Source organism: Phoenix dactylifera, chromosome 16 (genome assembly GCF_009389715.1).
Source record: "Phoenix dactylifera cultivar Barhee BC4 chromosome 16, palm_55x_up_171113_PBpolish2nd_filt_p, whole genome shotgun sequence".
NCBI classification, from domain to species: domain Eukaryota; kingdom Viridiplantae; phylum Streptophyta; class Magnoliopsida; order Arecales; family Arecaceae; genus Phoenix; species Phoenix dactylifera.
This window is the reverse complement of record NC_052407.1, coordinates 11,949,027-11,972,009: the sequence shown is the minus strand read 5'-3', so window position 1 is coordinate 11,972,009 and position 22,983 is coordinate 11,949,027. Positions and strand designations below refer to the sequence as shown.

At 41.4% G+C, this 22,983-nt stretch overlaps 5 protein-coding genes across 5 annotated transcripts; 2 read left to right on the top strand and 3 right to left on the bottom strand.

Moving 5' to 3' along the window:
* Nucleotides 1–5,578: 5,578 nt before the first annotated feature.
* Nucleotides 5,579–8,996, bottom strand: LOC103695841 (glutathione S-transferase U24-like). The gene is made up of 2 exons (XM_039114546.1): nt 8,581–8,996; nt 5,579–7,280 (listed from the first exon to the last, which is right to left on the bottom strand). Exons 1-2 carry the CDS (start codon nt 8,899–8,901, stop codon nt 6,936–6,938), a joined length of 666 nt encoding a protein of 221 aa, XP_038970474.1. The 5' UTR covers nt 8,902–8,996; the 3' UTR covers nt 5,579–6,935.
* Nucleotides 8,997–11,482: 2,486 nt separating this feature from the next.
* On the bottom strand, nt 11,483–12,778 carry LOC103695842 (glutathione S-transferase 3-like). Its single transcript, XM_008777265.3, has 2 exons — nt 12,392–12,778; nt 11,483–11,997 (listed from the first exon to the last, which is right to left on the bottom strand). Exons 1-2 carry the CDS (start codon nt 12,704–12,706, stop codon nt 11,653–11,655), a joined length of 660 nt encoding a protein of 219 aa, XP_008775487.2. The 5' UTR covers nt 12,707–12,778; the 3' UTR covers nt 11,483–11,652.
* A 3,506-nt stretch (nt 12,779–16,284) lies between these two features.
* Nucleotides 16,285–17,274, top strand: LOC120104081 (probable glutathione S-transferase parA). The gene is made up of 2 exons (XM_039114545.1): nt 16,285–16,720; nt 16,861–17,274. Exons 1-2 carry the CDS (start codon nt 16,397–16,399, stop codon nt 17,203–17,205), a joined length of 669 nt encoding a protein of 222 aa, XP_038970473.1. The 5' UTR covers nt 16,285–16,396; the 3' UTR covers nt 17,206–17,274.
* A 2,133-nt stretch (nt 17,275–19,407) lies between these two features.
* LOC103695843 (probable glutathione S-transferase parA) lies at nt 19,408–20,427 on the top strand. Its single transcript, XM_008777266.3, has 2 exons — nt 19,408–19,823; nt 19,962–20,427. The coding sequence occupies exons 1-2, from the start codon at nt 19,503–19,505 to the stop codon at nt 20,304–20,306; spliced, it is 666 nt and encodes a 221-aa protein (XP_008775488.2). The 5' UTR covers nt 19,408–19,502; the 3' UTR covers nt 20,307–20,427.
* Nucleotides 20,428–21,467: 1,040 nt separating this feature from the next.
* Nucleotides 21,468–22,983, bottom strand: LOC103695844 (glutathione S-transferase 3-like). The gene is made up of 2 exons (XM_008777267.4): nt 22,597–22,983; nt 21,468–22,202 (listed from the first exon to the last, which is right to left on the bottom strand). Exons 1-2 carry the CDS (start codon nt 22,909–22,911, stop codon nt 21,858–21,860), a joined length of 660 nt encoding a protein of 219 aa, XP_008775489.2. The 5' UTR covers nt 22,912–22,983; the 3' UTR covers nt 21,468–21,857.

Genomic DNA, 22,983 nt, shown 5'->3' with positions numbered 1-22,983 from the left:
TTCTATTTTCTTTCTTTTCTTTTCTTTCTTTTTTTTTTGCTGTGGCAAAAGTGAAGAGAGGGGGGGGAAGAGGAGGACCTCACCCCTCACCCCTCACCCGCGTAGCAAACCCCCAACCCCCTCTATTGGAGAATATTCGATGCGGATACACAAATTTTATTCATACCCTCCCCGAAACTCACGTGTGAGTACATCACACCAGTACTATCTAAGCATCCGACAAACCAGATAGCGACTCCACCGGATAAACCAAGCGGAAGGCATCCGGTCCTTACATTTAATCAACGTCCGCGCGTTTTGAACCTGGGCCACTCCGGTGGAATTAAAGCCCCGTTCTCACTATGCTACCACTTCGATGGAAAGTGGGACGTGAAACTAGGAGCCGACGCTAATCCTATCTTTGAATCAAACCTTTACTTCTCTCACTTGGGCTAAGGGTGACACCATCTAAGCTATTGATTTAATTATATAGGATAGCTATACGCATGTTCGACTTAGATACTTGCATTATAATGTGACAATTTATATACTTTCTTTTAATGCACTTATAATTGCATATGATGTATCTCATTGAAGCATAGATGATTCATCCCATCTTATATTACCTTATGATTTAGCATTATGTTATAACCAAGAGGAGTTTATTGTATATGGGTGGTTACAATTTGTTTTTGACAATATAATATGCATGGAGAAAAAAAGGAAGAAAAGTGGAAATGCAGGATTATTCTCATTAGATAGATGGAAGTGGAGAGATGGCTAGGATTTTAACATCTTATAGAGTTATAGTGCTTATATAAGGCTGGTAAGAGATTTGTTGCTTAATGCAAGAAAACGAGAGCCGCGTCTATTTACCTAACAAACAATTGCAACAATATACATGAAATTTTCCAAAATCTCTTAAAAATGGCTTATTTTACATTCAGATGACTTATCCGGATATGACGATTCCATTTCCTTTATTTTTCTCTTTTCAGTCTAAATTGTTGCGACCTTTAGTAACTTGAAATCTTAAATAGGATGAACAGAAGGTTTGTCCTTGTCCACTCTTTGGACACACCAAAAAGTTGAAGGGTAATTTTTTTTCTTGTAATAAAATCTAAATAATTGCAAAAATCAATGCACTCGCTGATTTGCCTGCTCATACGACGAGGACTTGATTAACCCATGCATGCATATCCAACTCTACCTTGCCATCATGTCTGACCTTCAACACAAATTTGAGTGTTTATTCTTCTTGCTAATGAGTCATTAGGAATCAAGCTGACACTCTCTCCTTGGCAGCTTTTGCACCAAACTAACATGTCCTCAAACCATGATACCTGATTTTGAAAGACAATTCGAGATATCAAGAAAATCAGAGGCCTATGCACCAGGCATGCACTGCAGTGATCAAGGACATATCATCATGAAGTGGAAAAAAACGACACGGATTAGGTCACCACCATTTTCTCAAAAGATTAGGTCGCCGATCTAATCAAGCGGCAAAACTGCTTTTCAGTAGACTCTTGAGGTCCTCAACAAAACCAGCAGCCATGAACAAGTCAATCATGTCGGCCAGGCTGCTGAAACCTAGAAAGAAGGCAACATGCAGGTAGGGAAGCAATGCTTGCCTAGTTATCTAGCATAGCATGTCTTGTTATTTGCCGCCTTCAAGTTTAAACATACCTCCAGTCCATTCTTAATCTTCCCTGCCAAGACCAGCATGATATCTATGCTGAGAGTTCATCTTTTCACATGCATTCTAGTGGCTGCAGAGTATTGAAGCAAACTTGAACTTGATTTCATACAAGGCCAATAACTTCATAACTTATATCGATGCTTTTCTATTGCACTTCAAACTTAAAGCACCTGATGAGGTCAAATTCCTAAAAGATGGTGCAAATTCCTCCACTTACAGTAAAATCTTCTATTGCATCAGAAGCTCGATGCAGTGATACAGAAAGGAAGCAAAACAAGTCAGGGTTATCAAGTGCGTGATGTAATTAGATAAATAGGAAAAGCAATTGCCCTGCCTTGCTTTATTTATTAGAGCAAAGGCAAGGGAAAGCCTTCAATGTTTAGTAATTCATCACCAGCCTGCTTCCGACACTGAATGCAGCAGCAAACTCGTAGAACTTCAAATGCCCTGCAAGTGCTTCTGCTGGACTAAATAACTCGGAACATGTCACTGAGAGGGCTTATATTTGCAAAGGTGGTCCAGGTTGAATGACACAAAGGTGATAGAATTCTTCTACAAACAGGTGCTGGCGAGATCCTTTTTGCATGCTGAGTCATGATCAAATGTATTTCATGTTACTTGCAATTTTTTTCAGAACTCCCCCCTTATTATCTCTGAACAAAATGTAACCCTCTCATAAAATTACAATTTGAATAGCAAGCTGCTTCCTTGCAAACTTATCCAAAGAGAAAAACTTGCTTGATCAGTAGAGATGAAGGAATGGCTTAGTTCAGTGTTCTGCTGCATAAGCTCAGCATCAATTTTGCATAAAGCTCACTCAATAATAGTAAATGATGTTGAAGTTACTTTAACAGAATATGCTATACTCTCAGCAGAGGATTTAATCCCTCAAATAATAGATGACCATTACAAATGAAAAATCACACCATACTCCTCCCCTCCATCTTCTTTCCAATGAACTGCAAGTTAAGGTGAACTGAGTTTGGTTAGTTTCAGAGAATTTATGAGGCCCAAGACATTTTACGGTATATGCAAGAAATCGACCAAAATGCAGAAAATTGTATTCCACTAAGCATGGTGTCGTGAGAGGAGCATCAAATGGAGCTCCCTGGGTAGTCCAGAGGGATTGTTAGCGTGTGCATGCTCGCATGCTCATCTGCACATGCATTCATGTATTTATGACCATATATGTGCATGTTGTTTGTGTGTATGATGCACCAGTTGAATTGAATGACCCCAATGAAGATGGAGTCAGATCATTAAAAAGGTTTCAACTTCAAAGATACAAAACAATAAGGATAAAGTTCAGGGAGAAATGGGAAGAGGTTGTCACAATACTATATTAGGGATATGCAACATGGTAGATTCTATAACATGTTGAGAGATATCATTTGTAGTTCTGTGTTGCCAATGGTGCTTTGTTAAACTTTGAATGAAGAATTCTGAACATCTAACCACGGATACTGAAGTTTCAGCAAGAAGTGTTTGAAGGGATTTGCTTTGATACTTGCAGCATGTCATTGTGTTGGTTTGTATTCTAACATATCTAACTTATGCTTTTGACCAATGTCTTAGCCTTTTAGGTTCTAATTTTTCCTATGCCATTTTGCCATTTCAAGCTTTAGTACATTTACCAGAAGAATGGAACCTACAAATGCTGTATGTATGACAAACCATAAAAGAAACTCAAGCAAAAGGTAAATTCCTTTCAAATAAAGTAATCAAGGTAATATTGCAACTTATCTTAAGAAGACAAGTACATTGAGTTAATAATCTTCAATATGGGAAAGAATGGTACAAAATATACTAGAGATCAACATCAAAATTGAATCTGTATGTTGATGGCTGTCAGAATTTGCAGCTCACGGGACATCGAAGATTTTTCTGAGTTGTTATATCACTCAACAAAAAAAAATCTCAAAGTACATTAAATGACATACTAAAATTCTGCTAAAACATTCTCTTTAAAAATAAACTCTGTTGAAATAAATATCTGCTATAGGGGCATGAAGATTTTTCTTCAGGGTAAATTACAGAGGAACACGTTCAGCAATAATATAGAAGGTTATCCATAAACTCTGAGAAACAAACCATTTATATGGAAACTATAGTTAACAATGAATTTTCATTGAATGCAAAGCTAATAGTAATTTTTCCCATGCTTACCACAAGTGAGAGTCTCCATCATATTGTTATACTAACAGTGTTTCACAAGAAACACTTGTAAAAATATCAATAAACTATTTTATTTATATTACCACCTGCATGAAAATGGCATAAAAGTAAACATAACTAGGTTTAAAATCTGATAAAGAACTACAACTGATCACTTGTGAAGGTCCAAGGGATATGCCTTTGGATGAATAGACCAGTTCTGTTTCTTAGAAATAAATAAGATCAGGTGTTTTACAGCATAAAATTAGTATTAGATATTGAGAGGCAATAATGAAAAGTTTATGCCTCCAATGTTGGAGATGAAGGAGAAATACATGAGAAATCCCCCCTGGCTTCAATCAACATTGCTATGAATTCTCTCATGGTCGGTCATGTCCCATGGTGATTCACCATTGCAAAATAGTGCAATTTTCAAAACCAAAGACATCTCTTCAACAGTGCTCTTTGAACTCAAATCCAGCCTGCAATCAAAGATCCCAGAAGATGGTGTTAGAATCTGCATTGACCTCCTCGCCCAATTGGCCAGATCCCTTCCTTCCTCCAGAGGCTGGATTGGACGTTGTTCAGTGATAATTCCAATGGAACAACACCGAAACTATAGAAGTCTCATTTCTCAGTGACAACATACTCTGGATCAAAAATAAGGTATGGACAATGTTAGACAGTCAAGAAAGATGTGGACGATGTTAGTGCAAGCATAAGCTGGATCATGTATAAGATGTGGACAACATTAGACAATTAAAAGGCCAAGCTTTACCACATAAGAGCTGTCGCCAATCTTTCAACAATCATAGTTCCAAATAGGAGGATTATAAGTATAAACGTTTCTGCTCCTAACAGGGATTTGATTAAAGAATAGTATATAAAATGGTGTCTATTGATCTCATAATATGATATTAAGCTCCATAAAAGTTCATGAAGCTTCAAGTAAGCAAGATCCTGGTTATAGCAAGAAATCACCAACTGAAGAAACATCAGCAAGAAAGCATTTCGGATCTGAATTTCTTTAAAGAAACTCAAAGAAAAAATCTTCTGGATTAAGCAGAAACTTCCCATAGATGCTCTATGGACTCATAAAGGGGTCTTATGGTGGGAGATATTATCATTCTCATTTTCAAGATCTCAAGTAACAGAACTAGAATGCTGCTGAATGACATACACTATCCATGTATCTCTATGTTTATCTAACCTGAAAAATAATTAGAGCATTTAATACAAATGAAGCAGATATAATCTGATGATCTGATATAGTAAACATCTGGAAAGAGTTTTGAGATCCTCAGCCTCCAGTTTTAGACTTCACTTTTTGTGAATCCTAAAATTTAAAAGTATATAACTATTCTAGAATTAGATCAAGAATAAGTCATATTATAGTAACAACGAAAAGTTGTAGCTTCACGTACCCGGTGTAAATCCAGTGATGTGTAAATCAGCTATTTACTAACCAAACATCAACCACTTTTGCTTGTAATATATCCATTTTTAAACTACAAGGTAACAAATACCTTATTATCAGACTAGAAATCTATGCATGGTAACTGAAACACATCTCAACTTGCTACTACATTGAAGCAGGAAGCATACCTTTAACAAGTACTTCCTAATGTTATTTTCCCTTCAGATGCTTCCTAAAAGCGTATATCTCAGAAAAAAGAAAAACACAATCACAAATGAACTAATCTTCATCTATTTGATTCTCCAGCAATATGTTTTATCTGGGGCAATACAGCTGCATGAACCAGCAACTGCAGACATGGTCTTGGAGTGTGAAATGTGTCGATTTTCCCAAGCCGAAGTCTCCTACATGAGCTTCTATTGTTTCATCCAATAGAATATAGTTTGATTTTATATCACGGTCTAGAATTTGGGTTTTACAGTTGCAGTGAAGATAGCGCAAGCTTTCCTCAGTTCCAATAGCAATCCTATAACAAGCATGCCAAGCAAGTAGATGTGTCCCTGTTTCCATGAAAATTTGCCATATATTCATGCAATATAAGCTTAGAACTTGACAATGTTGCAGTGCAAACATTTCCGAGGCTGGATATCTCAGCTCAGAAATTGCTGCCGATGCTAGAACAATCTCACTGGGATTTCAGCTTCTTGATGGCGATTATGGCCCCATCTGGCATGACAGCCTTGTATACTGTTCCATAGGCACCCCTTCATATAACATTACACTCTGAGACTGTCTGTGGCCTTAAGAAGTTCTTGATATGTGATACCCTCCATGGGAAAATAATGAGGACCAGACATGCCACGTTTACAATCTTCGAATGAAACAAGATCAGGAATGCGACGCTTTGGAGACCAACAAAACCCCATTGTCAAGAACAAGGAAATTAATCCCACAATTACAGCAGCAATGCTAATTACACCATTTTCTCCTTTGAGGTTTCCTTTATTGCCCAACCTGATTCCTTCAGTGTCGGTCCGCAAAGGTGTAGGCTGGAAAGCTTTATTATTCATTGTATACAATCCATCATTTCCTAGAAAGTTGCTACCATCCATTCTTCTGAACAAAGGAGGTCAGGCAATGACCCAACAAAGTTGTTTTATGAGAGATTGCAAGCTAGGAGGCTTGAAAACCTGCCGAATGATGATGGCACTTCACCATCTAGCTGGTTGTTGTTCAAGTAGAGGTTTTCCAACATTTGCAAGTCCCCAAGCGCATTGTAGCTGGCAATGAGAGCAATTTACAGGGTTGGGAGCTGGCCCAGCTCAACTGGTACATGACCACAAAAATGATTCCCTCTTTCTTTTGAGCTCAGCAGGGATGGTCTTTCTATGATGGTTATCAGAAAGCTTTCACCGAATCACCAAGTTCTTCCGGAGCAAATCCAGCAAGCTGATTTCTGCTAAGATCAAGCCTAGTACAATTTGCTAGCACAGAGCTGTATAGCTCCTGAGGAGATATATTGAAGTACAAAACTGTTTACAAGAAAGAAATTACAAAAACTATTTTGACAACAAAAGAAAATACATGCATAGCATATATAGATGCTAATATTGATAATGATTACTATTATCACTCATATATAATCTCTTTATTCTACCATCCTCAGACCACTCCCTATCTCCACTATTCCATTTTCCACTTGTTTTTTATGGAGCACATATATTCATAGATCTTCTCAGGTTCTGGGAGGTGCTTCAAGACACTCTCTCTTTCCATGCACCTCTTCTTCCAAGCCATGAGCCTGGGGCATTCCTCCTCTATGCTAAAATTGGCAGATTTCTCATAGGAATAGAACCAAGATGCAAAGGAAATGAAAACAATATCCATGTACCCAAAAGTTTCACCTCCGAAGAAGGGATTCTCCGCCAACTCCTCTTCCAACAGCTTCAATTGTGCAATAAATTCATTCTTTGCTGCCACTTGAGCCTCTCCTTTGACCCTCCATGTCATACTGCCAGATGCATCTATCTGTGGATGTGAAAAAGAAAATATGATTAAAGGTCAAAATCTTTAGATGTACATCATGAGTAAACATAAAATTGCTCCAATTTGCCTAAGAGCTTAGATATAAATCTTTTTCATGGAACTCGTGTTTTTGGGTACAATAAGATGAGCATGATCTCAACCAGATTTCTCTTGCTCTTGATGCTTGCAAGCTTGCAATTCTGCAAGACTCTATCCGATAACTCCATACATGTTAGCATTCCTGAATAATTGCATTCATATATTAACTTGTTCATTGTGGTTTGAATAATTTTTTGAGAAAATTGGACAAGGTCTTTCGTTCATTAAAAATAAAGTCTAAAAATTGGTTCTAGTGAGAGGGAACCCAACTTATAAATATCGGTGTGGAGCACCACCCGGGAATTTATCCATCTATTCTTCTCTCAGTCTCTGCCTTGTTCTCTCTTGGGTTCCCATCCTAAGCCCACGATTTTGAGGCATGGAAAGTTTGGAGAGGTTTCTAGCTATTAGCCTCTTCTCCCACCGGCGATGCTGGCAACGATGATCTGGCATCAAGGAACTCCGATGATGCAACTAGTAAAGCTAGGAAGTGATATGAGGTAAGCTTTCACATCTCCTCCATTACTTACAAACACAAACTCCATAAGTTAGCTAGCTTTGCTATGACAAACCGATATCTTGTTTAAACAATTTCAGAAATAACAGCTATAAACCAAAGTCATCTTTTGGTCTATCAACAAGTTAAAAGAGATAATAAAGTTAGATTTTGAACTACAAGATTATCAGGTCAGATAACTAAGATATTAATGTTATTCCTTGTCATTGCCCTTTCCTTAATTTTCTTTTACTTTTTGAGAAAAAGATGCTTTTGCTGCATTTTTTTGAGAACCATCTAGGCAAATCTGGTTGACAGTTGACATGCTGTCCCCTATTACATCACTTTGAATATAAAAACTGGATTGTAGAACTGGAATTCAAGCTAGTAATACAGACCTTTTCATTCATCATTTTTTTACTATAAAACACTTTTTTTCAGTTTCCTATAAATTCTTTCTTCTGTTTCACTTTATAGTGAGTACGTAGTTGTTACAATCACTTAGATGAAAGTTACTGAAAACGCAATTATGTAATGAGTATGTAGTTGTTCTTCGAGTTGAAATATGCAATTATATAATCTATAGCTACATGGATTAATAGCTAACAATATATGAGAACAAACTTAAAAGAAAAATTCATATTGGTGTCTCAAGTAGAGAACCAAAAAAAAAATAGAGAGAGAGAGAGGGAGAGAAGCTGGTATTACCTTTTTCTCAAAGAAATCAGCCCAAAACCTCACGTTTGCTCGCTGCTGCGGATCTTTGGGCAGCAGCGGGCATCTGTCGCTCCACACCTCATCAATGTATTGGAGAATGATGAGAGACTCGGCAACCGGCTTTCCATTGTGGATCAAAACCGGGATTTTTTTGTGAACTGGATTGGAGTTGAGGAGCAGGGGGCTCTTGTCCCATAAGTTCTCTTCCTTGTGTTGATACGCCACTCCTTTCTCAGCCAAAGCAATTCTCACCCTAAGCGCATAGGGACTGGTCCAGAAATCAAGGAGCACAACCTCATCATCCCGGGCCATTGGAGTGGAAGGAAAGGAGAGAGTGTATGGAAGAACTCGAGGAATGTCTCAGCTTTTTATTTCTGCAGTTCCTGGACAAGCTAGCGTTTGGTCCAACGGATGGATGTGTAGAAAATTCGGTTTGCTTTAGAATCCCGGCCACCAACCTTCTGATGTCATTGCTTAGATAAGATGGCCCTTTTCTATTTTACAGTTATCATCAAATAAGTGAAATTTCATTCATAGCTGAATGAGCAAGAGATGCTCTCCATTTAATTAATATAGAATGGAGGACTGTGGGATCAGGTGATCAGATGAGAATTTCTTGGCTAAATTCAGGCAATAAATCAGGTAAGAGAGCAGATCTTTTTCGACATGGATGAAAGAGTTGGTAATGGCACGTTCTTCTTTGACTACTTTTAAGTTCTACCATTATTCTTGTCACGCTCCATATTCGGAGCATGGTATAGCTATGCTATTGAGGAGTACAATTTATAATAACACGAAGCCAAACATTTCATTCAACTTTCAAATTTCTCTCAAACAAAATATAATAAATAAAAATTTAATTTAATTATTCATTAAATGTAACCAATATTAGTTTAGAGTGTCTAAATTCAAATATAAATATCAAACCCATAATCCTTAATATTTAGAAAATTATTAACTATAAATTCATAGTTAATTTAAAATACTAAAATTCTTCTACAAATTCGTCAAGCATGCTCGTGCGAACTTCAAGCTTAGATCATTCTTCATTCCTATCGACCATATTTGTTTGGAGAGAGAAAAATAAAAATAAAAATATATGAGCGACACAACTCAGCAAGTGAATCTTTCACTACATTGCTAGATCAAGCATAAGTTTTTACATGAATCGATGCATCATAAAGTGAAAATAATAATTAGTGCAAGATAAAAATATTTTATAGTACAGTATATTAAAACAAATCATAAAGCCAATCATGCATGATAAATCATTTATATTTCATAAATATGGTTCCAAGTTTATTTTGCAGATAATTTATAAATTATTTTTCTACCATTTAGCTATATTATAATTCAAAATATTTCTTACAGATATTCATGCCATGAATCTGAAAATTTATATGTTATTTTTTGCTTCCCCAGCTTACAATTTTGAACATATCCTGTAGATAATGAATCCTGGGCAATTCTTACAATTTTGATAAATATCCGAACAAAACAGATGAGAAATTTAAGTGAGTTTCTTTTAAAATTTTAAATCGTTCACTCCAATGAATTGGATACGAGTCAGAGATAAGCAGCTAAGAAAAATATGTTACGTTATACCGTCTCTTTCTCAAAACTAATGCATGGCGCAGTTTTCTTTCTACTTAAACTTGTTTTCATGTAGAGTATATGAAGAGATATATACCTTTCTTAATTCTGAAAGTGCTCAAAAACAATTATGTGTCTGAGGCAAGAAAGAGGTTCACAAATCTGCCAAAATTCCATTAAGTCAGATTCTTGTGATTAATGGGATTATGAGTTTTTCTGATGCTCTTGTATGTTGCTGGTTGCTTTTGTGATACACCATTGTATGAGCATAAAACGACATGTATTCAACAGCTGATCATCTGAATTTTAATGAGACCTTTTAATGAAATTAGTACATATTCATTGGGATCACCAAACTTGCGAGCAGTATTGGATTCTCTAGGTAAAGAGAGAGTTGGAGTGGTGCAACTTGAGTTGGGCTCAACCCAAACTTGCTTGCCTAACCCGTTGATTGGTAGGGCTTGGTTGAAGTTTTATAAACTTGGATCTATATTCGGTTCAAAAATCTCGACTTAGTGATGCAGGCGAGAAAAACCTTTACCTTAAAAGTTGTTCGAGGCTTAAAAAAACAGTAGCACCAAAGTTTGTATCATAGGTTATCTTTCACTCGGACGCATCCTTATCCTCACCTTTTACAACCTAGAGGACACTTTTTTATTTCCATGTGCTCATCCTGACCTCATACAATTGGATCCACAATTTTGTCAACCCCAACTTGCATCACCTGATCTCAAGTGAGTTGGGCTAGTGTTGACATCCAACCCAAGGCAGACCTGATCGTAACCCCACTTGGCTTGATCCAATAAATAAATAAATTATATTTGTATTTCATCTAGATTATCTATATGTTTATCTAATTGTGTCTACTTTTATAAATTTTGTGAATCCTTGCAATTTATAAATGATTGAGATCTCAATTGAAAAAATATTAATCGAATAAAAATATCTAGAACCTTTCACCTATCTTCAAATTTCCATCAATTTCAACTAATCCAATTAACATGGCACAACACAGCTCAACCTGACTAACCTAACCCGACTTGGCAAACCCGAGCAAACCAGAATTTGGCTTATACATGGTGGGGTTGGGTTGGGTTAAAGAAATTGTAACTAGAAACCAGGTTCGAAAGGTTAATGCCGGGGATTTAGAGGTTGGGTTGGGATAGGGTTTGCCCAGACCAACCTGCTTGAATGTCTGGCTTTTTGTCATGGCGTGAAGTATTCATGATTTTTTGAATGAGCAAAGATGTCCCATTTTAGCGTAGGCTCCATTTATGTACTACAATAAAGACAATAGTCGAAGAGACGCAAGAAGCATCTTTATTACATATAAGGCCCACAACAATTTATGCTGGTAAGTTACCATGATGATGAAAACTATCAAGCACAATTACATATATCTCTTATAATTAGATTTCATATTAGTACTCTTTATTTATTCATGTACCCTCCAAACTTCTCCAACCATTTCTATTCAAGTCCCAACCTCTTCTTAAGACCACAAGTGCGCTCATATACCTTATGACGGTCAGGAAGAACCTTGGAGACACTTTCCCTTTCATTGCACCTCCTGACCCAAGCTAACAGCTTGGGACACTCTTTCTCGATGTTGAATCCTCCAAATGTCTCGTATATATAGAACCAGCTCGAGAATGGCACAAGGACTATGTCGACATATCCAAGTGTTTCCCCACCGAAAAATGGTTTCTCTCCGAGCTCTCCTTCCAATTGCTTCAGTATCCCTATAAGTTCTTTCTTCGCAGCAGCTTGAGCATCTCCTTTGTTCTTCCAAATCCTCGACCCACATTGATATATCTGCACATATGAACATTGAAAAGGTTCGTTAAATTCTTTCAACTAGGCCCATTTTGGCAAAGAAAATGCTATTTGCGAACGCACGAAGTTTATCCGCTTGCTAATTTTAGCTTGGCAGCTCGATGCATATTTTCAAAATCCCCAATGTAATACAACATAATGTTGGAAAAATATTTCCTAGAAATTACTATATCTTTATTTGATATCTTGTGGTGCAAGATGCGTCGTAAGGAGGAGCCACAACCATCCGTCTCCTTGATGGATGACGTGGTGGCTATCCGGTGCTATATGATACTCTGTGATGCAAAACATGCACCACAGAGTATCCCGACTCCACGAGCAAGAAACCGGCGCCCCTAGCATTTCTTAGTCGATCTTATGCTATTTAACATACCATTTTGTCGGCAAAATCGGCCCAAAATCTTGCATTGGCACGTTGGAGAGGATCCTGGGGCAGAAGTGAAGGGCCGTTTGTCCAAAGCTCATCTATGTATTGGATGATGATGGAGGATTCGCATACAGGCTTCCCATTATGGATCAACACTGGGATTTTCTTGTGAACTGGGTTTAATTCGAGGAGGAGGGGGCTCTTGTCAAAGAGGTTCTCTTCCCTGAACTCGTACTCCACTTCCTTCTCGGCCAGTGCAATCTGCACCCTGAGGCCGAAGGCGCTGACCCAGGAGGAAAGGAGAATAACCTTATCTGCCATTGGAGGTCTTGAGAAAGCTTGGGATGGTGAGGGGTCGTGGAAGGGATCTTTGAAGGCTTTGCAAGGTTCGTTAGTTTGGCCAGTGTCTTCCAACCAATTTATAGCCGTTGCAAGGTTGGTTTGGAGGGACTTTTAGTTGCCATCCAGGATGATCGTTTGATGTCATTGCTTATACAAATTGAGCAGTCATTTTGACCGCATGGTCGTATCTTGACATGGCACGTGACATGATCAATGACAGATCGGGTAGGGAATCGGGCAATCAGCATCCAACAACATGAGCGAGAAATTCCCTTCTATCGTGTGGTTGAAGCTTTTTCGCCTTGCAATCTAGCGAGGAGGAGGAGGAGGAGTCATTGATACCGGGATTATTATTTCTTAATATCATGTATTTTTTGTTATTATTATTTGAAAAAATTATAGAGATATCTCTTCAAATTTGAGCCATTTACACTTATATCCTTAAAGTTTAAATTAGTCGCCACAACTTCAAATTTATTATAATATGGTCCAACTGTCTATCTCGATTACAAAATATTATCACGTGAATATCATCTGATAATCAAATTTTTATAAAATTTTAAAACTGCCCTTCTCGCTAACATAGCAAGGTACCTTTTTTTAATGGCACGAACTGAAGGGGTGGGAAAAGAGAGTCATTGAAACATAGTGCTTTGAGATCTGTGCAAGCAGATGAATGACATAGGATGGAGCACTTTGAGATTTGTACAAGCAACCGGATGATAGAGAATGGAACGCTTTGAGATTTATGCAGACGGATGAATAACAGAGAATAAAGCGCTTTGAGATTTACACGGGTAGATGAATGATAGAGGACGGAGCCCTTTGAAATATATGTGGCAGAGGATGGAGCGACTTGAGATCTATGCAGATAAATGGATGATAGAGGATTGAGTACTTTGAGATCTATGCAGGTAAATGGATGATAGGGAATGAAATACTTTAAGATCTGTATAAATAGATGGATGAAAGAGAAAGGCGTGCTTTAGGAATTATGCAGGTGGATGGATGAAGGAGCTCTTTGAGATCCATGCAGATGGATGATGACAAATCACGGAGTGCTTTGAGATCTGTGCTAGCGGATGGATAATAAATGATGGAGTGCTCCAAGATCTCTGCAAATGGATGGATAATAGAGTATGGAGTGCTTTAAGGGCAGTGCAGGTGGATGATAGAGAGGATAGAGTGCTTTAAAATTTATGCAAGTAGATGAATGATAGAGGATGGAGTGCTTTAAAATTTGTGAGAGTGAATGGAGATGACAGAATAGCGATCATCGTGATGCCTTGCATGAGAAGAATCCGTGAGGATTCTTTGCATGTATGCTTTTCTCTCATTAAAGGCACGGATCCATTGAAGCATCAGAATTCAAATTTGATATAGATCAGATGCTTAAGAGCTTCTTCCTGAGTTAGAAGCTCATTGAGCAATTCACTCCCGTTCCGTAAGCCATGATGTTAATAAATAAAAAACTATATATGGTGGGTGCATTCATCCATCATCATCACATGCCCATCATTCCACTTCTTTAAAATGCGTGCCTTTTTTCTCATCCATCCCAACAAAGTCCTACCATGCGATGAGCATCTCATGCCTAGCCAAATTAACTACACCTATTAATTAGCATCTTTCTAAACTCATCAATTTTCAGTCCAAAAGGGATGGATTAGAGAAGTTCACGTAAAACCTACCCAACAAGAAGTCTTCAATGGCGGCGGTTCTCCCACCTGCTTGCCCGGCCCACAAAATCATCGTCTACTCGAGACTCCTCTCGTCGTCGCATGTTATCGTGGTCAACTCTACAACGGCAAAAAAAAAAAAGAAACCCACCCTCCATCGTGACGCAAGCCATGACGCGCTCCCACTGGAAAGCAACTATTTGTTTTTTTTCGATAAATAGAAGGAATACTATCTTTAATCTATAAAAAGTCATCCATACGAGAGTGAGAGCTGACAGTATGTGGCCCGCCACGTTGCTAGGTATGTCATGGAGCCTGATAATATGTGGTCCTCATTGATGAGGGCTAAGTATGGAGCTTTGGTACCCGGAGTGAGAGGTGCCCGCCACCACTCTCCGGTGTGGAGAAAGATGTATGCGAGAGCAGGGGTGGTCCTACTGGAGATCAGATGGGCTATTGGTGATAACCGCTCTATTGATGTCTTGGTGGACTGTTGAGTGACCGCGGTGCCGATCAATCGTATGCCGACCATGGTGGACTCGGTGCGCTTAGCGGGCCAGAGGGTCAGCGACCTGTTGGACCCAGTTGAGGGCAGGTGGAGGGAGGGGTTGGTTCGAGAGGTGTGAGGGGTGCAGTTGGCAGAGTTAATTCTGGATCTCCCGGTGCCTCTTCAGAGGGAGCCTGACGGGCTAGTCTGGGCGCTGTCGGATCGATCACAGGTGCGAGCTAGGGATCTACTAGTTCTTTTTCAGGAGGGAGCCAGCTAGACAGATTGAGGGAGGATGGATTTGGCGGATGCAGATTCACCTGCGGGTGACGCTCTTCATCTGAAAGGTGGCCTGGGGCTGCCTTCCTACCAGGAGTGTGCTAGTCAGGCGGGGCATGCGGGTCGCTCAGGGGTGCGAGGTGTGTCCGGATTCCGAGGAGACCATTCGGCATGTTCTTCTGCAGTGCCCTAGGGCTAGGGAGATATGGAGGTCTCCCGTCCCTATTCCCTACTCGGTAGAGACGGCACAGGATCTGTTACTCTTGTTGCGAGCCTCTGTGCGGAGTCCTAGGTTCGCGGAGGCTGGGATACTTAGAGTATATCTGGCTTACCACATTTGGTTGGACCGAAATGCACGATTGTTTGAGGGCAGGAGGCTTTCGGCAAGGATGGTGGTAGAGAGAGCTATGCTTCAGGCTGAGGAGGTCTTTTCTTGTGCTGCCTTATCTTCACTTGGGATGACTGGGACATCTGGGGTACTCGTAGTGCTGTTTCAGCGCCCAGGTTTATCGTTTTTTTCTTGGGTGCCCCCACCCCTTGGTTATTTCAAAGTGAATTTTGATGGTAGTGTGGTGATGGATGGAAGGTCAGGAGGGGTTAGATTTGTTATCAGAGACCATTTTGGGAGTTTGGTTGCAGCGGGTGGCCGGGGCTCGCCAGGACTCACTGTTGCTGGTGCAGAGCTGTGGGCAGCCTGGGCGGACATATCCTATGCGAGGCGGGTGCATCTCAAGGGAGATTCCTCTATAGTTGTAGATTGGATCCGGGGTGCAGACAGATATGGAGATGGTCACCCACTTATTCGTGAGACACGCAGGTTGGCTATGGAGATGAACGAGTTTCAGGTAGTACACGTTTTCCGGAAGGCGAACAGGGCTGTAGACTGGTCGCCTCCTATGTTGCACAGCATTCCGGAGAGTTTCACTGGACATCTATAGTAGAACTTCCGTTTCATTTATATTTTTTGCTTTCTTCTGATTTGGCAAGATGTACACAAGTTAGAGCTATATGAATTATTGTTGTTTTCAAAAAAACGAAAAAAAAAAGTGTGAGAGCTGACGTGAGAGATTGCCTCACCTTCTATGACCCGATCCCATCCTCCCATAAAAAGTCCACTCCTCCCTCCTCGGGCCCCAAGAGCGGTCGGGCTTCTTCTGATCATCGTTTGTTGCTTTCTCTGGAGCGAGCGAGAGAGAGAGTGAGAGAGAAATAGAGAAGGAATCAATGGCGACGGCGGCGGAGAAGGGGGTGGTGCTACTGGACGTCTGGGTGAGTCCGTTCGGGCAGCGGTGCCGGATCGCGTTGACGGAGAAGGGGGTGGAGTACGAGTACAAGGAGGAGAATCTATGGGACAAGAGCCCGCTGCTGTTGAAGGCGAACCCCGTCCACAAGAAGATCCCTGTGCTCATCCACGAAGGCAACCCCATTTGCGAATCCCTCCTCATCGTCCGATACATCGACGAGGTCTGGTCCAACAACCCCCTCCTCCCCTCCGACCCCTATGAGCGGGCCCAAGCACGCTTCTGGGCCGACTTCGTCGACAAGAAGGTAATTACTCTTCTTTGATCTTTTATTTATATATATACATATATGTGGTGAGAACAATGCTAACAAGATCACAAAGTATATAAGACTTGGATGTCATCTTTTAGAGATCTCAATCTTTTGGGGATCGTTACTGTCATTAGGTCTCCGAATGTGGGACAAGGCTGTGGCTCAAGAGGGAGGCCCAGGAGGAGGCTAGGAAGGATATGATCGAGATCTTGAAGCTTTTGGAGGGTGAACTCGGAGACAAGAAGTACTTTGGAGGAGAGACCTTCGGCTTTGTGGATGTAGCGTTCGTGCCCTTCTCGGCCTGGTTCTACACCTACGAGACCTTTGGCAACTTCAGCGTCGAGAAGGAATGCCCGAAGCTGGTGGCGTGGGCCAAGAGGTGCATGGAGAGGGAGAGTGTCTCCAAGTCCCTTCATGATCCCCACAAGGTCTATGAGTACGTCTGCCAACTCAAGAAGAAGTTGGGAGTGAAGGAGTAGAGGAAATTAAAGAAGCGTGGTATATGGATCCATGGATTAAGTAGGGATGTTTTCAAAGTTTATCGTATTTGCTTTTCAAGGGCATGAAACGGCTCTAGCGTGCTTTTTTGCTTCTGAATAAAGGAATCTCAATTTGAGTGTCCATCATTGCACTTCTTTAAAAGGCGTGCCTTTTTTATCATCCATCCCAACAAAGTCCTACCATGCGATGAGCATCTCATTCCTAACCAAATTAACTAAACCTATTAATTAGCATCTTTCTAAACTCATCAATTTTCAGTCCAAAAGGGATTAGAGAAGTTCAAGTAAAGCCCACCCAACAAGAAGTCTTCAATGGCGGCGGTTCTCCCACCTGCTCGCCCGGCCCACAAAATCATCGTCTACTCGAGACTCCTCTCGTCGTCGCATATTATCGTGGTCAACTCTACAACGGCAAAAAAAAAAAAAAGAAACCCACCCTCCATCGTGACGCAAGCCATGACGCGCTCTCACTGGAAAGCAACTATTTGTTTTTTTTCACATATAAATAGAAGGAATACTATCTTTAATCTAAAAAAATTCGTCCATACGAGAGTGAGAGCTGACAGTATGTGGCCCGCCACGTCGCTAGGTATGTCATGGAGCCTAACAGTATATGGTCCTCATTGATGAGGGCCAAATATGGGGCTTTGGTCCCCGGAGTGAGAGGTGCCCGCCACCACTCTCCGGTGTGGATGGAGACGTATGCCAGAGCAGGGGTGGTCCTACTGGAGATCAGATAGGCTATTGGTGATGGCCGCTCCATTGATGTCTTGGCGGACTGTTGGATGACCGCAGTGCCGATCAGCCATATGCCGACCATGGTGGACTCGGTGCGCTTAGCGGGCCAGAGGGTCAGCGACCTGTTGGACCCAGTTGAGGGCAGGTGGAGGGAGGGGTTGGTTCGAGAGGTGTTTGAGGTGCAGTTGGCAGAGTTGATTCTGGGTCTCCCGGTGCCTCTTCAGGGGGAGCCTGACGGGCTAGTCTGGGCGCTGTCGGGTCGATCACAGGTGCGAGCTAGGGATCTACTGGTTCTTTTCCGGGGGGAGCCAGCTAGACGGATTAAGGGAGGATGGATTTGGCGGATGCGGATTCACCCGCAGGTGGTGCTCTTCATCTGAAAGGTGGCCTGGGGCTGCCTTCCTACTAGGAGTGTGCTAGTCAGGCGGGGCATGGGGGTCGCTCAGGGGTGCGAGGTGTGTCCGGATACCGAGGAGACTATTCCGCATGTTCTTCTGCAGTGCCCTAGGGGTAGGGAGATATGGAGGAGGTCTCCCGTCCCTATTCCCCACTCGGTGAAGACGGCACAGGATCTGTTACTCTTGTTGCGAGCCTCGGTGCGGAGTCCTAGGTTCCCGGAGGTTGGGAAACTTAGAGCATATCTGGCTTACCACATTTGGTTGGACCGAAATGCACGATTGTTTGAGGGCAGGAGGCTTTCGGGGAGGATGGTGGTAGAGAGAGCTGTGCTTCAGGCCGAGGAGGTCTTTTCTTGTGCTGCCTTGTCTTCACTTGGGATGACTAGGAACATCTGGGGTACTCGTAGTGCTGTTTCAGCGCCCAGGTTTGCTGTTTTTTCTTGGGTGCCCCCACTCCTTGGTTATTTCAAAGTGAATTTCGATGGTAGTGTGGCGATGGATGGAAAGTCAGGAGGGGTTGGATTTGTTATCAGAGATCATTTTGGGAGTTTGGTTGCAGCGGGTGGGCGAGGCTCGCCAGGACTTATTGTTGCTGGGGCAGAGCTGTGGGCAGCTTGGGCGGGCATGTCTTATGCGAGGCAGGTACATCTCGAGGGAGATTCTTCTATAGTTGTAGATTGGATCCGAGGTGCAGACAGATATGGAGATGATCACCCACTTATTCGTGAGACATGCAGGTTGGCTATGGAGATGGATGAGTTTCAAGCAGTACACATTTTCCGGAAGACGGATAGGGCTGCAGACTAGGTCGCCTCCTATGTTGCACGGCGTTCCAGGAAGTTGCACTGGACATCCACAGTAGAACTCCCGTCCTATTTGTATTTTTTGTTTTCTTCTGATTTGGCAGGATGTATTCATGTTAGGGCTATATAAATTGCCGTTTTCAAAAAAAAATAAAAAAATAAAAATTGTTAGAGCTGACGTGAGAGATTACCTCACCTTCAATGACCCGATCCCATCCTCCCATAAAAAGTCCACTCCTCCCTCCTCGGGCCCCAAGAGCGGTCGGGCTTCTTCCGATCATCGTTTGTCGCTTTCTCTGGAGCGAGCGAGAGTGAGAGAGAAATAGAGAAGGAATCAATGGCGACGGCGGCGAAGGGGGTGGTGCTGCTGGACTTCTGGGTGAGTCCGTTCGGGCAGCGGTGCCGGATCGCGTTGGCGGAGAAGGGGGTGGAGTACGAGTACAAGGAGGAGAATCTATGGGACAAGAGCCCGTTGCTGTTGAAGGCGAACCCCGTCCACAAGAAGATCCCTGTGCTCATCCACGAAGGCAACCCCATCTGCGAATCCCTCCTCATCGTCCAATACATCGACGAGGTCTGGTCCAACAACCCCCTCCTCCCCTCCGACCCCTATGAGCGGGCCCAAGCACGCTTCTGGGCCGACTTCGTCGACAAGAAGGTAATTAGTCTTCTTTGATCTTTTATTTATATATATACATATATGTGGCGAGAACAATGCTAACAAGATCACAAAGTATATGGCTTGGATGTCATCTTTTAGAGATCTCAATCTTTTGGGGATCGTTACTGTCATTAGGTCTCCGAATGTTGGACAAGGCTGTGGAAGGTCAAGGGGGAGGCCCAGGAGGAGGCCAGGAAGGACATGATCGAGGACTTGAAGCTTTTGGAGGGTGAACTCGGAGACAAGCAGTACTTTGGAGGAGAGACCTTCGGCTTTGTGGATGTAGCGTTTGTGCCCTTATCGGCCTGGTTCTACACCTTCGAGACCTGCGGCAACTTCAGCGTCGAGAAGGAATGCCCGAAGCTGGTGGCGTGGGCCAAGAGGTGCATGGAGAGGGAGAGTGTCTCCAAGTCCCTTCATGATCCCCACAAGGTCTATGAGTACGTCTGCCAACTCAAGAAGAAGTTGGGAGTGGATTAAGTAGGGATGTTTTCAAAGTTTATCGTATTTGCTTTTCAAGGGCATGAAACGGCTCTAGCGTGCTTTTTTGCTTCTGAATAAAAGAATCTCAATTTGAGTGTCCCACTTAATTTCCATCGAATCCATGAAACATGAAATAGTTGTTAACATCATTAATTAGAAGGTCATCAAATTATGAACTCTTTAATACTCCTGGTCAAGTATGTTTTGCTTATTTAATAGTTTTTTAAAGGTCCGCCATTTCTCCTCCATCTCTCTCTTTTCTTCGGGACTTCAATTTCTTGTTGGAGCACCGAGGGAGGTATTATCACGTACTGGAGCAACAAACGAGATATTAGAATTAGTGGCCTTTATGACCACATAATATCATCACAAAAGCTTTATAAGGTATATGAAGAGTTTTGTGATATAAAGAATGACCTTCATGACCACATTAATACCATCACAAAATTCCATAGGGCACATGAAGAGTTTTTTGTGATCTAAAAAATAATTTTAATATTAAAATTAGTGGCCTTTATGACCACATATTAATGTCATCACAAAACTCTATAGAGCACCTGAAAAATTTTTGTAATATAAAGAATAATTTTAATATTATAATTAGTGGCCTTTATGACCATATATTAATGTCATCACAAAACTCTATGGGCTCGTTTGGTTCGCGGAAAACATTTTCCCTCTTAGGAATATAATTCCTGGGAAACAAATTCCTAAGAAGATGATACCTAGGAAGTACTTTTGGTATGTTTGGTTAATCATGGAAAAGTGACAAATTTCCAAAGTGCTTATGTTTGGTTGGCCATCCACTTTTCTAGAAAATTTATGTATAATTCCTATTATGCCCTTAATAAAAATTAGGTATTTAATGCCTCTTTAATACTTCTTTAATGCTAAAGGACCTTTTTGGAAAAAAATAAAAATGAAATGATTTACGCCTCATGGGAAAGTAATTTTTCCATGTTTCTTATAGAAAAGACTTTTCCATGAAATGTGGGAATCATATTCCCATGGAAATATAACTTTTCCATCTCTCTTCTTTGAAAACTCCAATCAAACAAGAGACATTTCATTACTTTCCCGTTGACCACATTTTCCCCCCTTCAGAATTGGCAAACCCGATTTGGCAAACCCGAGCAAACCAGAATTTGGCTTATACATGGTGGGGTTGGGTTGGGTTAAAGAAATTGTAACTAGAAACCAGGTTCGACAGGTTAACGCTGAGGGATTTAGAGGTTGGGTTGGGATAGGGTTTGCCCTGACCAACCTGCTTGAATGTCTGATTTTTGTCATGGAGTGAAGTATTCATGATTTACTGAATGAGCAAAGATGTCCCATTTAAGCATAGGCTCCATTTATGTACTACAATAAAGACAATAGTCGAAGAGACGCAAGAAGCATCTTTATTACATAAGACCCACAACAATTTATGCTGTTAAGTTACCATGATGATGAAAACTATAAAGCACAATTACATATATCTCTTATAATCAGATTTCATATTAGCACTCTTTATTTATTCATGTACCCTTCAAACTTCTCCAACCATTTCTATTCAAGTCCCAGCCTCTTCTTAAGACCACAAGTGCGCTCATAAACCTTATGACGGTCAGGAAGAACCTTGGAGACACTTTCCCTTTCATTGCACCTCCTGACCCAAGCCAACAGCTTGGGACACTCTTTCTCGATGCTGAATCCTCCAAATGTCTCGTATGTATAGAACCAGCTCGAGAATGGCACAAGGACTATGTCGACATACCCAAGTGTTTCCCCACCGAAAAATGGTTTCTCTCCAAGCTCTCCTTCCAATTGCTTCAGTATCCCTATAAGTTCTTTCTTCGCAGCAGCTTGAGCATCTCCTTTGTTCTTCCAAACCCTCGACCCACATTGATATATCTGCACATATGAACATTGAAAAGGTTCGTTAAATTCTTTCAACTAGGCCCATTTTGGCAGCGAAAATGCTATTTGCGAACACGCGAAGTTTATCCGCTTGATAATTTTAGCTTGGCAGCTCGATGCATATTTTCAAAATCCCCAATGTAATACAACATAATGTTGGAAAAATATTTCCTAGAAATTGCTATATCTTTATTTGGTATCTTGTGGTGCAAGATGCGTCGTAAGGAGAAGCCACAACTATCCATCTCGATGATGGATGACGTGGTGGCTATCCAGAGTTGTATGGTACTCTGCGATGCAAAACAGGCACCCCAGAGGATCCTGAGTCCACGAGCAAGAAACCGGTGCCCCTAGCATTTCTTAGCCGATCTTATGCTATTTAACATACCATTTTGTCGACAAAATCGGCCCAGAATCTTGCATTGGCACGTTGGAGAGGATCCTGGGGCAGAAGTGAAGGGCCGTTTGTCCAAACCTCATCTATGTATTGGATGATGACGGATGATTCGCATACAGGCTTCCCATTGTGGATCAACACTGGGATTTTCTTGTGAACTGGGTTTAATTCGAGGAGGAGGGGGCTCTTGTCAAAGAGGTTCTCTTCCCTGAACTCGTAGTCCACTTCCTTCTCGGCCAGTGCAATCTGCACCCTGAGGCCGAAGGCGCTGACCCAGGAGGAAAGGAGAATAACCTTATCTGCCATTGGAGGTCTTGAGAAAGCTTGGGATGGTGAGGGGTCGTGGAAGGGATCTTTGAAGGCTTTGCAAGGTTCGTT

Excerpts from the sequence above, each read along its gene's own strand:
- LOC103695842 (XM_008777265.3), bottom strand. The coding sequence starts at position 12,706 with ATGGCAGATAAGGTTATTCTCCTTTCCTCCTGGGTCAGCGCCTTCGGC. Across the intron at positions 11,998-12,391 it reads CCGATTTTGCCGACAAAATG|ATATATCAATGTGGGTCGAG; the intron begins GTATGTTAAATA and ends TCATATGTGCAG.
- LOC120104081 (XM_039114545.1), top strand. The coding sequence starts at position 16,397 with ATGGCGACGGCGGCGGAGAAGGGGGTGGTGCTACTGGACGTCTGGGTG. Across the intron at positions 16,721-16,860 it reads CCGACTTCGTCGACAAGAAG|GTCTCCGAATGTGGGACAAG; the intron begins GTAATTACTCTT and ends TACTGTCATTAG.
- LOC103695841 (XM_039114546.1), bottom strand. The coding sequence starts at position 8,901 with ATGGCCCGGGATGATGAGGTTGTGCTCCTTGATTTCTGGACCAGTCCC. Across the intron at positions 7,281-8,580 it reads CTGATTTCTTTGAGAAAAAG|ATAGATGCATCTGGCAGTAT; the intron begins GTAATACCAGCT and ends TCACATCCACAG.
- LOC103695844 (XM_008777267.4), bottom strand. The coding sequence starts at position 22,911 with ATGGCAGATAAGGTTATTCTCCTTTCCTCCTGGGTCAGCGCCTTCGGC. Across the intron at positions 22,203-22,596 it reads CCGATTTTGTCGACAAAATG|ATATATCAATGTGGGTCGAG; the intron begins GTATGTTAAATA and ends TCATATGTGCAG.
- LOC103695843 (XM_008777266.3), top strand. The coding sequence starts at position 19,503 with ATGGCGACGGCGGCGAAGGGGGTGGTGCTGCTGGACTTCTGGGTGAGT. Across the intron at positions 19,824-19,961 it reads CCGACTTCGTCGACAAGAAG|GTCTCCGAATGTTGGACAAG; the intron begins GTAATTAGTCTT and ends TACTGTCATTAG.